General features: G+C 65.1%; 1 protein-coding gene across 1 annotated transcript; it reads left to right on the top strand.

Annotated features, from left to right (window-relative positions):
- Positions 1–1,447: 1,447 nt before the first annotated feature.
- Positions 1,448–11,411, top strand: ERFE (erythroferrone). The gene is made up of 8 exons (XM_025289265.3): positions 1,448–1,719; positions 4,097–4,222; positions 5,199–5,301; positions 6,832–7,079; positions 7,158–7,266; positions 7,364–7,454; positions 8,446–8,524; positions 9,699–11,411. The coding sequence occupies exons 1-8, from the start codon at positions 1,549–1,551 to the stop codon at positions 9,795–9,797; spliced, it is 1,026 nt and encodes a 341-aa protein (XP_025145050.3). The 5' UTR covers positions 1,448–1,548; the 3' UTR covers positions 9,798–11,411.
- The last annotated feature ends 1,134 nt before the right edge of the window (positions 11,412–12,545 follow it).

Raw genomic sequence — 12,545 nt, forward strand, 5'->3', positions numbered from 1 at the left:
TAATTTGCAGAGTCTAAGTCTCATAGAGTGAGTCTATGGGACACAGATCCCTGGGTGGGGGGGAACACATTCTCAGGGTGGGAAGGGCATTTTTTTCCTTTAAGAAATCTAAAACTACCATCAACCCCACCATCTTACAGGGAAAGAGGCAGAACCAGAAGGAGCATTAACATCATATTTAAGGCTTTTCCTAAAGTGCAGATTTTCCCGTCCCCTGGAAACAGTCCAAGGATGGTGGGGACCGCAGGTGGTGCGGCAGGGCTGAGGATGGCCCTCGGCTCCTCCCCCAGGCCCTGGCTGCCACTCTCTGAAACAGGACGGGGTGGGGGGGGGTCTCCCCTCTTCTCAGAAGAGGTGGAAGGCATCCCTGGTGCGGGCGGCAGGCCCTGGTAAGGTGCGCTCCTCAGAAGTGCCCTTCCCCCTAGCCCCCAGATAAGATGCAGTTTACCCACCAGGGGCAGGCACCTAAGGGAGGCACAGGAGAGCCTGAGCCTGGAGTGCCAGCCTGGGGGTGGGGGCGGGGAGTGGGAGTCGGGGGAGTCGGGGGAGAGTTGGGGGTCAGGTAGAGAGGTCACGCGCGGGTCACAGAACAAACAGCGCAGGGAGCAGTGAGCGGCTGGCTCTCTTCAGGGAGGAGCCTGGAGCTCAGGCTGGCCACTTGGGTCCACCAGTGGGCTGTCCTGATCTGGGGGGGAGGGAGGGGCTGCGGGTATCTGGTCCCCGGTCCCCGGTCGGATCTGCCCCTGACCCCCAGCGAGTTCGAGGCAGGGCTCGGTCCTCCCAATCTGGGCTTCAGGGAGCCCGCTCCCAGGCGGTAGATCTCCTCCGTGCCCCTCGCCCCGTGCCTCCCGAGGCTCCCGCAGGTGCGCCTGGCCGGGAAGAACAGCGAGTCTCTGAGCTCGGGGGGGGCGGGGGGGGGGTGGGCCGCGGCCGTGGGAAGCAGGGAGGGGTCGCCGCCTAGGAAAGGGGCGCCAAAGAGGGGCTCTGGCAGTCTTCGGGCTCAGATGTGATCCATCTAGTAAGACCCAGCGCGCGGTCACGGAGAGGCGTCTCAGGATCCCCGCAGGAGGCGCGCGGGACAGAGAGGATAGACGGGATACCCCGTGGCCTGGAGAAGGGCGTCCGGGTGCCCGCGAAGCAGACGCTGGACAGCGCGCAGGACGGACCGGAGCGGAGAGGAAACGTGCCCAACAGGAGGGGGCGCTCCGGCCCCCGCCAGCCGCGGCTCCCCAAGCCCCTGCCTCCCCCGCGCGGCCCTCCTCGCAGCCCCTGCTGACCCCGCGCCCCCGGTCCCCACTCGCGGCCCGCCCGCACCCCCCGGCAGCATACACGCCGCTCCCTGCACCGTCCCGGTGGGGCGGCCCGCCTCCCCGCACCGCCCCCCGCCAACCCCCGACGACTGCAGCGCGCGCAGGAGCCGGGAGGCGGCGCCCGGCGGGGAGGCGCGCCCCGCGCTAGGCGGGGGATTCAAGCGCGTTATAAGGCGCGGAGCCCGGGGCCGAGGAGTCCAGAAGCTGCGATCGCAGGCCAGAGGCACCCGCCGCCCGCATGGCCCCCTCCCGCTGCCCTGCGCGGGCCCTGCTGCTCGCCTACGCTAGTCTGCTGGCCGCCGCCGTGGGCCTGGGCTCCCCGGAGCCCGGTGCGCCCTCGGGGAGCCGCGCCCGCGAGGAGACGCCGCCCGGGAACGAATTGCCCGCGGGACCGGCCGCCCGCCCGCCGGTAAGAGACCGCCCGGCCCGCCTGGGCCCTGGAGACCTCGGGCCTCAGCCGCCCCGCCCGCAGCGCGCGCCCCTGGGTCCCCGGGCGCCTCGCGGGCGCAGCGCGCTCGCTTCCGCGGCGGCGGGGAGCGGGGCGTCGCGAGCCCGCGGGGACCGGGGCTGACCCGGGTGTCCCCCTCTCTATAGGGGATGGGAAAGCGTTTAGCTTGCGGGCTTGGCGCCGGAGGTCTGGGCGCTGGCCCCCTGTACAGCCCGGCGCCTTAAGGGCCAGCCCTGACCTTGGCTTTTGGGGTTGTCATGAAAAGCAAAGTTCTACTGGACTGGGGGGAGATGCCTGTTTTCTGGAGACTTCCAGGTTGGGAAACTCGTAAAGTGTAAATAACTCCATCCTCCTGAAGTTGGGAAGAGGGTATCTGTAAAAGTGTGAGCAAGTCCCTGACCCCCACCCCTACCCACCCCACCCCTGCCCCCTATCTCTTTGGTGCCTGTTCTCTGGAAATAAACAACTGCCTTCCTGCCAACTGGGGAGGGAGGGAGAAAGTGTCTGGATGGGGTGCCGGGCTCCGATGTGTGATTTCTGGCCAACACTTAGCTCTGCCCTGCTCCTTCCTTTCTGGCTGCAGAAGCGGGTGGTCCGGTTGGGGGTGACCAGGGGGTTGGGGCCTTCAGAGCTGCCCTCAGTGTGGGTGGGGCCTCCAGGCAGGGAGGGGAGGGCTCTGGGGAGGGTGCTTGGAGTTTCTTTTCTCTGAAGATGCCTGTGGGCGGTGCCTGGAGGCTCAGGCTTGCACCTCTGCTCTCAGCATCACTTTGGGAACCACGACGCCCCCGCTTGGGGACGATGCCCCCACTGAAGACAGGTGACAGTGGCAGGCAGCCCCGATCACTCCCCAGGAGGGGCCTCCCCAGAGCCCTTGCTCCCGTCGCCCCCTGCCATTTCCCCTGGACTGAAGGCAAAGCCTACTACCTCAGCCCCCTGGGGGACGCCAGGGGGCAGGGTTTCCAGAGGCTGGGCTGTGATGGTCAGGAAACAGAGGGGCTTCAGGTGCTTCCAGGGGTGGGTTCTGGCCTTGGAGGCAGGGCTCTTTTTGAGAGCTGCTGGAGGCTGGAGACCTCCATCAGCCAGGGCAGTAGCCCGACGCCCACCCACACTGCCGCAGCCCGTCTCCTAGGCCCCCAGATCAATGTGGTTCCACCTGTTTCTGTTTCAAGCCAAACTGGGGTCTGAGTCCCTCCACAGACTCCTTCCTGGGCCAGTGGGAGGGCTGGCCCAGCACACAGTCCACCCTGGACAGAGTCCTCCTGCCGGGTGTTCCCACGAAGGCGGTGTGGGATGGTGAACTGGGGTCACTGGTACTCGTGGAGAGGAATCACTGGGGGAGGCCTCGCAGGGCCCGGCACCCAGGGAGGTGTGGGGATGCCGTGGGCACTCTGAGGCGTCTCCCTCCGACCCACGTCCCTCTGTCACAGAAGCCCCGTCCCCATCACACCACACCAGCTCCTGAAAGAAGGCCCTGGGTCCCTGCAGAGTGGCCGTGAGACCCGTGACCCTGGCCGGCTCCAAGATCCCAGGGTCCTTCCATCAGCTGCCCGAGTCAGTGCCCATGACCTCATCCAAGCCCTCTTGAGCCAGTTTCCTTCCCAGCTGGCAGCCTTGCCTGGAGCCCAGACTGTCCAGGGCCTGCCGCCCACAGGGCCGGAGGCCTCTCCCTGCAAGTTACCTCCTGGAGCTCCACCATGTCAGGACTGGTCAGAATGCAGCCTGCTGGGGGCGGGGTGGACGTTTCTGGACCTGTCACTGTCCCAGCTCGGGGCACGTGACTCAGAAGCCCTAAGGGCAGGCAGGGGTCTCGCGTCACCATATCTCAGCGCGGGACACCCCACCCGCGGTGCCCGAAACAGCCCGGGAAGGGAGGCCTCGCAGCCCTGAGGGTGGAAATTGGCCTCCCGAGAACTCCCCGGGGGTTGGTTGGGGTGCCCGCTGGCTGTTGGTGGCCCTGCCTGAGCCCCCAGAGAGGCCGGTGGTCCGGTCCTCAGGGAGGCGCACGCACTGCAGCTCCCCTGGAGGGAGGCGAGAGGGGCCCGGCAGTGCCAGCTTCCTCTTGCCCTGAAGCTCGGCACCCCGCCTTCCTCCACCCACGCCCAGGGTCTTCCCCTGCAGGGTCCAGGCTGAGGAGCGACTGTTCCCCAGGGGTTGCCCTCCGCGGCCGGGAGGAAGGGGCCGGGGGCTGGGGCTGTGCTGGCTTGGGGGCCAGCACTGTTGACGGGGCCCAGGGGGCTGGAGGCCAGCCCTGTGCAGCGACCTCTTGCCAAGCGTTTGGTCTGCTTGGCCGGCAGCCCTGTCCGGGAGGCAAAACAACCCACTGGCGGCTGTGTTCCAGGAGCCCCCCGTGGAGCGGGCGCACGGCCTCAGCGACCCCCGGGATGCCTGGATGCTCTTCATCAGGCAGAGTGACAAGGGCGTCAACAGCAAGAGGGGCAGCAGGGGCAAGGCCAAGAAGCTGAAGGTGAGCACTGGAGCCCAGCCAGTGTGTGTACACGCGTGTGCGAGCCTCCACCGAGCCTTTCCCCGGCCCCACCCTGAGCACTCCCAACGAGCACAGACCCTCCGCCTCAGGCCGGAGAGCACAGAAGTGTCAAGTCGGGGCCCGTATGACCCTGAGGTTGGGGTGCCTGTTCCGGCCATTTACCTGCACCCCTAGAATGCCAGGCTCGCTGCTTTCTCTTCCCTCTCTGTATCCTGGGAGGCCTGCGCTGGGCTGCAGGGCAGTCAGGGACCGAGCAGGAGGGGCCTGCGGGTGCACCGGAGTGACACAGTCCGGGGACCAGCGGGGGCCTGGGCAGCCACTGCTGCCCACCGTCCTTCAGCCTGGGCGGGGCCTGGGCCCTGCTTGACTGCTGACCCTGACCTGGGCCCCAGTGAGGGCCGCTTCCCCTGCGGTGGGGTGCGCCAGGCAGCGCTGTGCCGCCCTGCTGAGCCCTGGCCTCCCTGCTCCCCAGGGCCGCCCCAGCTGGGCTGCCACCGGGACCTGACCCGTCACCCCCAAGCTGAGCTGGGGGCTCCCGAGGCGCCTCCCGGCAGAGTCCCAGCCCAGTCCAGTGAGGGCTCCTTGAGGACCGCCCCCCTCGGGGTGGCCGGGCACAGGGGCACTTGCCGACTGGGGTGGTGACCTACCTGAGACTCACGGGCAGCCTGGAGCGCCCCCTGCCCTCCTCTGCCTCCCTCAGCCCCAGGGCTGGACTGCGGCCTCCTTCCCAGCCTGGCCCCCAGCGGCCCGCCAACCCCAGCCCTATGCCTGCAGCTTTCACTGCCTCCTCAGGGGAAGTGGAGGCTGACCTCCCTCAGGGGTCAAAGCAGGAGTCTCCCCGCTCCCTTGTTACCAGCCTTTCTGGCAAGAGCTCACCGAGGGGGTGCCCACGGTGCCCCGCCCCCAGCCGCGTCCTGCCTGTTCAGAAGTCCTCACTGTCAACCTTCTCTTTCAGCTTGGTCTGCCAGGACCCCCGGGGCCTCCCGGCCCCCAGGGCCCCCCAGGCCCCATCATCCCACCTGAGGTCCTACTGAAGGAGTTCCAGCTGCTGCTGAAAGGTAGGGGGTGGGTACCACAGAGATACACACCCCACTGGGGAGGGGTGGGGATACACACCCCACAGGGGGGAGCGGGGTGGGGGATACACACCCCTCGGGGGGAAGGCAGGGCGGAGATACACACCCCACTGGGGAGAATGTGGTGGGGGTATACACCCCACTGGGGAGGGTGGGGGCAGGGGAGCCGAGATCGGCTGGACCTTGGTCTTGTCGACCTGTATCCGGGAGGCCATGGCTCGGGTGCTGGCCCGGGTCAGGGCTGTGTGTGGGTCGGGGCCGGGTGGAGGTCGGGGAGGAGTGGGTGAGGAGGCAGCTTCACAGAGGAGGATGGACTTGGCCTCTGTGTTCAGTAGGTGCCTGGGGACCAGCCTCTATGCCCCACCTAGGAGGCCTCTGAGCTTGCAAAAGCTGAGAGATCCAAGCCTGCGTTCCCCAAGTGGGGACTGTTAGGGAGAAGTCAGAGCTCCTTCAGCTTGCACAGTGTTCCACTGAACCCTGCAGGGACACCAGGGAGATCTCAGGCCTCTTTCTTCCCCTCACCTGCACCTCGCCTCTTCCCCGGACATATCTCTGCTGCTGGCTGCAGAGCCCAACGGGCAGGCCCGAGGAGGCTGCCCTCACGGGGCAGGGAGGACAGTCCCGGGAGCGCAGGGAGGAGCAGGCTGGGGCTGGAGGCCGCAGAGGGCGAGAGCAGAGCTGAGGGGGCTCTAGCACCCAGGGCGGTATCCCTGCACTGCGGCCAGCTGCCAGGCGTGGGCTCTGAGTACCGACTAGAGTTCATTTCACTGTGGAGAGCTCTTGAGTCTTTTCGCACTTCTATTTAATGTACTAGGGCTTCCTTGGTGGCTCAGATGGTAAAGAATCTGTCTGCGATGAAGGAGATCCAGGTTCGATTCCTGGGTCATGAAGATCCCCTGGAGGAGGGCTTGGCAACCCACTCCAGTATTCTCTCCTGGAGAATCCCATGGACAGAGGAGCCTGGTGGGCTACAGTCCACGGGGTCGCCAAGAGTCGGAGACGACTTGAGCGACTAACAACTACCCTTCATTTAACTAGACCAGTTTCAGCGGCTGAAGAACCTCCACATTCTCTGCAATAATTTCTTTACACTCAGCTTCTTTCCCCAAATGACGGGTCTGGCTTATCCTGCTGTATTTCCTGATTCAATAATAATGTAAACAGAGAAAAAGCAGCAGCAGCCCCGGGGTGAGAAGCGGTAGGATAAACAGGTGAGGCAGGAGAACGGGGTCCTGGGTGCACCAGCCCTGAGCTTCCCGGTAGCCAAAGCGTGAAAGGAAACGCGAGCAGCCGCGGGATCGGGAAGCCGGTTCCTAAGACCATGCAGGCCAGAGCGGGTCTCCCGTGGATTCCCGAGCGCGGGCGCCCAGCTCGCGGTTCCGGGGGTCATCGGTAACGGTGCCCGCGATCTCAGCGGCGCCCAGGTTTGGGGCAGGTGTCCGGGAGGGACGCGGCGGGGCGGGCCGCGAAGGGGTAGGGGTCCCGGCGCGACCATCACCCGCTCTGTGCCAGGCGCGGTGCGCACGCGGGAGTGCGCGGAGCCCGAGCCCGGCCCGCGCGTTCCCGCCGCGGTGCCGGCCGCGCGCCGGGAGGACGACGAGGAGGCGGCGGCGGGGAGCGCGGGCGTGCTAGCGCTGCTGGCCGCGCCTCTGGCCCCCGGCCCGCGGGCGCCGCGCGTCGAGGCCGCCTTCCACTGCCGCCTGCGCCGGGACGCGTCGGTGGAGCGGCGCGCGCTGCACGAGCTCGGCCTCTACTACGTGGTGAGTCCGGGCCGGGCCGGGCCGGGGCCGGGCGGGCGCGGCGCGGCGGGCCCGGGGTGACCGTCTGTGCGCCTGCAGCCCGACGCCGAGGGCGCCTTCCGCCGCGGCCCAGGCCTGAACCTGACCAGCGGCCAGTACACGGCGCCCGTCGCCGGCTTCTACGCGCTCTCCGCCACGCTGCACGTGGGTGAGGCCCGGACCCGGGCTGGGGGAGGGGTGGGGGTCGCCCCGCCGCCCTCGCGCCCCGCCACCCGGTGATCACTACCCCCGCGCCTCCCCCGCAGCGCTGGCCGAGGCGCCGAGGCGGGGGCCGCTGCGCCCCCGGGACCGCCTGCGTCTGCTCATCTGCCTGGAGTCCCGGTGCCAGCACCATGCGTGAGTGGGCGCCTGCCTCTTCCCTCGGGGCTTCTCCCGCCTGCTGGCAAGGTTCCTCCAGCCTCCTGGCGCCCGCCCGCTGCCCCAAACAGACCCTCCGCATCCCGCACCCGCCGCCCTGGTCTCCCCACCTCCTCCATCCCACCTGCACCCAAAAGGGGCTGACTATACCATCCCTCGAGGAGAAGGCAATGGCACCCCACTCCAGTACTCTTGCCTGGAAAATCCCATGGACGGAGGAGCCTGGTGGGCTGCAGTCCATGGGGTCGCTGAGGGTCGGACAGGACTGAACGACTTCACTTTCACTTTTCACTTTCATGCATTGGAGAAGGAAATGGCAACCCACTCCAGTGTTCTTGCCTGGAGAATCCCAGGGATGGCAGAGCCTGGTAGGCTGCCGTCTATGGGGTTGCACAGAGTCGGACACAACTGAAGCAGCTCAGCAGCAGCAGCCCATCCTGCGATTGAGATGCCAGCGTCGTGTCCTCAGAGGTCTCCCCTGCCCGGTCTGTGCAGGGCCCCTCCCCAGGCACTCTGCCGACCCATCCATCCTCTGGTTGATGTCGGTTCAGAAGGGCTGGGCTGCCCTTTCTGTACCCCTGTGCCCAGACAGCCCGGGTGGAGAGCAGGTGTGCCACAGTAGTGGCAGAAGGCGTGCAGGAGTGAAGGTCACATCTCACTCCAGTTTGGGAGCTGCTTAGGGCTTGGCCTGAACCCAGACTCCCAGGGGCCTGCCCCCCACACCTCCAGCTGCCCCGTCAGAGCCTGGACTTGCGGCCCTGGCGGCACACGCTCCGTCCTGTGTGCTTCAGTCCTGTACTCACTCCTGTTGGGGACCCAATCCAGATACCACCTCCCCCAGAAGCCTGGCCAAGGCTGCCGTTTCCGTGGTGCCTGGCCGGGTGCTGGGTGATGGGGAACACATTGCAGGTGGTGTTGGGGGGTCTGGGGCTGGGGTCTCAGGCGCCCCCTCTGTCTCCTTTGGCCACAGCTCCCTGGAGGCCGTCGTGGGGCTGGAGGGCAGCAGCGAGCTCTTTACCGTCTCGGTCAACGGCGTTCTCTATCTGCAGGTATGTGGGGCAGGATCCACCGTGGGGGGACCACCGCCGGCAGGGAGATGTGCTAGTGGGCTCGGGAGCTGTGGGTGCAGTGCCCCCCACCTCCAAGCCCTGATGAGGGTCAGGGCAGCACGGAGCACTCTCGCTAGTCCTTGCAGAGCCAAGCTGTGTTACTGGGTCTCCCTTCCCCACATCTGGCCTGCCCCCCAGACACCTGTCCTCTGCTCTGCTCCTCCGTCTGTTTTCTGACCTCCCAGGCATCCCATGTTGAGGGCTGGCCTGAACCGGCCCTTCGGAGAGAACTCAGTTTGGCAGGGGAGTGGTGGAGGACAGTGACAGAGGTCAGCTGTCCCAGGGAGGACATCACGACCCGCTGGCCCACTGAGACTGCGGGAAGCAGACGAGGTTATTTCCACACAAAACCCCAAGCAGCAGTCTCTTTCTAGACTGTGAGGATTTAGGGCAGGTGGTCGAGAAATGGATGAAAAGGATTTCCTGGAAACAAAAGTCTAGTTGCAGATGTGTTGAATAACAGCTTACATGCAAACGACCCTAAGTAGGCCAGGCCTGTTCTGAGCGCTTCACATAAATTACTCATTAACCCACCGTGATGTGAAGCGGCTCAGGGAACTGTGGCACGGAAGGGTTAAGTAGCTCGCCCAGGCTCAGCCAGCAACGCCAGAACTGCAGGCCAGGCTGTGGCTGCAGGCGCGGCGGCTGTTTGCTGAAAGGTCTGGTCCGTGCATGGTGACCTCAGGCGGCGTGGTGGGCCTGGGGTCCTGAGATGGAATGCCTGGCTTCTGCATTTCTGGGAGCTCCTGCTTCACATCTGGGGATGTGACCCTGGGGTGCCTGGACCACATCTGGAGTAGCCAGGCCCTACTACTGGCCTCATGATGGCTCTACCAGAGGGGTCAGTGGCCAGGCCCGTGGTGGAAGGGGCGCCCTCTCGCCTGAGTTTTGCAAAGAAAGTTTGACTCTGGCCCCGACTGGAGGCTTGCCCCCACACGCACGAGCTAAGGGAGCCCGCCAGTGCAAGAGGCTGATGGAGCTGGGGAGAAAGCGTGAGAACAGGGGTCGGAGGTGCTGGGTTTGACGGTGAGGCATCTGGGCTGGCAGGGCGGGGCGAGCAGTCGGCGTGCCTGCGGTCCACAGCGTCCGGGCTGACCGCGGAGCCTCCCTGCAGGCCGGGCAGTACACCTCCGTCTTCTTGGACAATGCCAGTGGCTCCGCCCTCACGGTGCGCAGCGGCTCCCACTTCAGCGCCGTCCTTCTCGGTGTGTGAGCGCCATGCCCGAGTGTGAACAACCCCGGGGGCGCTGTCGGAGTGGCAGAGGCCGTGGGCAGGAGGGAGCCCGCCGGACTGCCCACCCTGGCCACCGCAGCTGAAGCCAGAGACGCCACTACAGGCAGCCAGCGGAGGCCACACGCACTCTGGCGGTCCCGGAACTCCGGGTGATCTCGGGACGCCGTCTTTTCCAGGGGTGGGGTTTCAGCGTGCCCAGGTGCGGGCGTTTTTGTCCACGCCCCCCGCTCCCCGCCTGCTGCAGACCTGGACCCCTCCTGGGCAGCTTGCTCCGTGGCTGAGGTCCGGCCGCACCTTTTCCATCTTTCCTAGGGCTCTCATGGGCTGCCCGCTGGGCGTGCCAACAAGGAGGGGAGAGGCCGCTCAGCCTGCCTGGTGCCCACCTGCCCCTCCCAGCTGTGCCTTTGGCTGCCATGGACCTCAGGGCACTGCTTGGCCTGCAGGGACCACAGGGCCCGAGCCTGTCCTTGTGGCCTCTGGGCACAGCAGCCTTGGGCACCAGGGACATGGGATAGGGGCTGACGGGGAGAGTGAGTCCAGAGCTGTTTTCACGTGTGTGTGCGAGTCCACACTCACGAGCTCACCTGGCCTTCCCACCATCCCCTCCTTTGCAAACCCCCTCCCGGACGAGGTAGTCTTGCCTGTCCCCCTGAGGTCCTGGCATGCTGCTCGGGCCCACCTGCCAGATGAGAGAGCTGGAATGTCCCTGCAGATTAGGGGCGGCCAGGCCCTGTGCCCTCATCTGGATGGGTGAAGCTGTGGCCCCCGCAGGCTGACAGCTCTGGGTGCCCAGTCACCACAGTCCAGCCCCGCTGGGTCCATCCGGCTCTGGGCTCTTCAGAGTATCTTCCCCGCTCGGGTGGCACGGTGGCCGCAAGTTCAGATGGGCGTTGTAGGCAGGCTGGGGAACAAGTGCCTGCTGCAGCCGTGATGGGATTCGGGGGTGGGGGTGGGGTGGGGGGATGGCGGCTGTTCCCGTGGACAGATGGGTGTCTGAGAGTTCCTGCCATTTCTTGATGCAGGGCCCCTTTGGCCTGCTGAAGAAGTTACCCCACCCCCATTCCTGCATGGAAAACAGGCCATAGGAACACCGGTACCGCAGGAGCTCCTGGGGGCCAAGATGGTCTGGCAAGCGTGCCTCCAGGCCTGGGAGAGGCAGGGGCGACGACTGCAGTCACCCTGCTGCTTGACTCTCTAGCTGGCCTGGGCTGAGCAGGTGACTGGTCCCCAGGAGCCCTCAGCTTCCACCCCACAGTCTGACTAACGGGAACCCCAGGCACCATGTGCACAAACAGACCGCTGGGTGCCCTTTGGCGGGCTGGGCACAGTTCTCAGTAGGACTTGCCCCCACCCTACCAGGAAGCACCAGCCAGCTGGCGTCCTGCCTGCCCACCCCCGCTCCTAGATAAGGGTGGCACGGCCACGCCCTCTCCTGCATTTCTCTGTACCCAGCAGGCACAGATACTTTAGAAAAGCTTTCACCCTGGGGAGACGCACGGTCCTTTTTCTCAATATAAGTGTGTTATACAGCAATTAATTGAAGTATTTATTGTATAATGTTGTCAGGTGAAATATATTTATGTATAAAAACTGCCTGTTTGAGTATTTTTTTATGTGGTTATACAAAGTTACAGAAGCAAAGGGCTAACCTTAAAAACACAGAATTGGAGTCCTTTAGGCCAGGCTCCTGAGGACAAGGGGCGATCTCCAGGGGTTGGAGGGGGAGCGTGGGTTTGGCCAGGGAAACCCCACGCCAAGCCTCTCCCAGCTCCAGGAAGCGGCACTCTGGGAATTAGGGACACCTGTCAGCTGTAAGAAAACGTTTGGCTGAGTAACTTGCGCGGTTTCCCATGTCTGAGACGCCGAGGCTCTCTCCTCCCGTGATGGCACACTGCCTCCGCAGAGAGGGAGCCTGGCTCTCCGCGCTGGGAAGGGGTATGCTGGAAGCGTTCCCAAGGTACTTGCAGCAGGGAGGCCAGTCCTTCTAACGGAGCTGACGAAGTGATAAGGCCTGTGGCAGGCTGGGCGAGGCCCACAAAGATGACAGAACAGCTTCAAAAGCCCGTCTTCAGAATCTTACATCATCCCGAGGCAAGCATTTACACAGAAAGACCTGAAAGCCGTCTTACTAAGGAGCTTTACCAGCAATACCAGTGTCCTGCTCTCTGTGTGAAGAAGGGCGTGAAAAGAATTTCGAGTTTGTTTTCCTGGGGAGGCTCATCACACGATTTTAGCATCTTGGACAGAAGTGTTGCTGTGAAGCCCGACTTAAGCCCAGCCTAGAGCCCAGTACGCACGCCCCTGAGCCAGGAGGCCAGGCCTCAGGCCACACGGGGCCGCAGTGGGACTGCCCAGCCCTGGAGACGTGTGTGTTCCACACCTGGGCATCCAGCAGCAGCCTGGCATCACAGGACCGGAAATGAGTGGCACTCGGGTGTTTTGGAGGGCCCAGTGGGGCACTGCTCAGCTCTCAGCCTGACCTCCTGGCTGAGCCTGGGCTCACGCCGCGTTAACGCTTCGTCACCTTATTTTCGTCTGCAGAGCTGAAAGCAGCCAGCTCCTCCAGCAGCCCTGGGTTCTGGAGCTGGCCTGTCTAAGCCAGTCACCACCTCACTCCCCTCTGTGAAACGCCACTTCCCCAGCCAGTTATCGCGGGGCGGCAGCACGGGAAAGGTGCCCTAAACTACAAAGCCCTGCGCGGTGAGCAGCTGACGGCCATGACTACTG

Source organism: Bubalus bubalis, chromosome 6 (genome assembly GCF_019923935.1).
Source record: "Bubalus bubalis isolate 160015118507 breed Murrah chromosome 6, NDDB_SH_1, whole genome shotgun sequence".
NCBI classification, from domain to species: Eukaryota; Metazoa; Chordata; class Mammalia; order Artiodactyla; family Bovidae; genus Bubalus; species Bubalus bubalis.

Bases quoted from the DNA above. Each gene is read 5' to 3' on its own strand.
- ERFE (XM_025289265.3), top strand. From the start codon at position 1,549: ATGGCCCCCTCCCGCTGCCCTGCGCGGGCCCTGCTGCTCGCCTACGCT. The intron at 5,302-6,831 runs GTAGGGGGTGGG...GCTCTGTGCCAG, and splicing joins GTTCCAGCTGCTGCTGAAAG to GCGCGGTGCGCACGCGGGAG. The intron at 7,080-7,157 runs GTGAGTCCGGGC...GTGCGCCTGCAG, and splicing joins AGCTCGGCCTCTACTACGTG to CCCGACGCCGAGGGCGCCTT.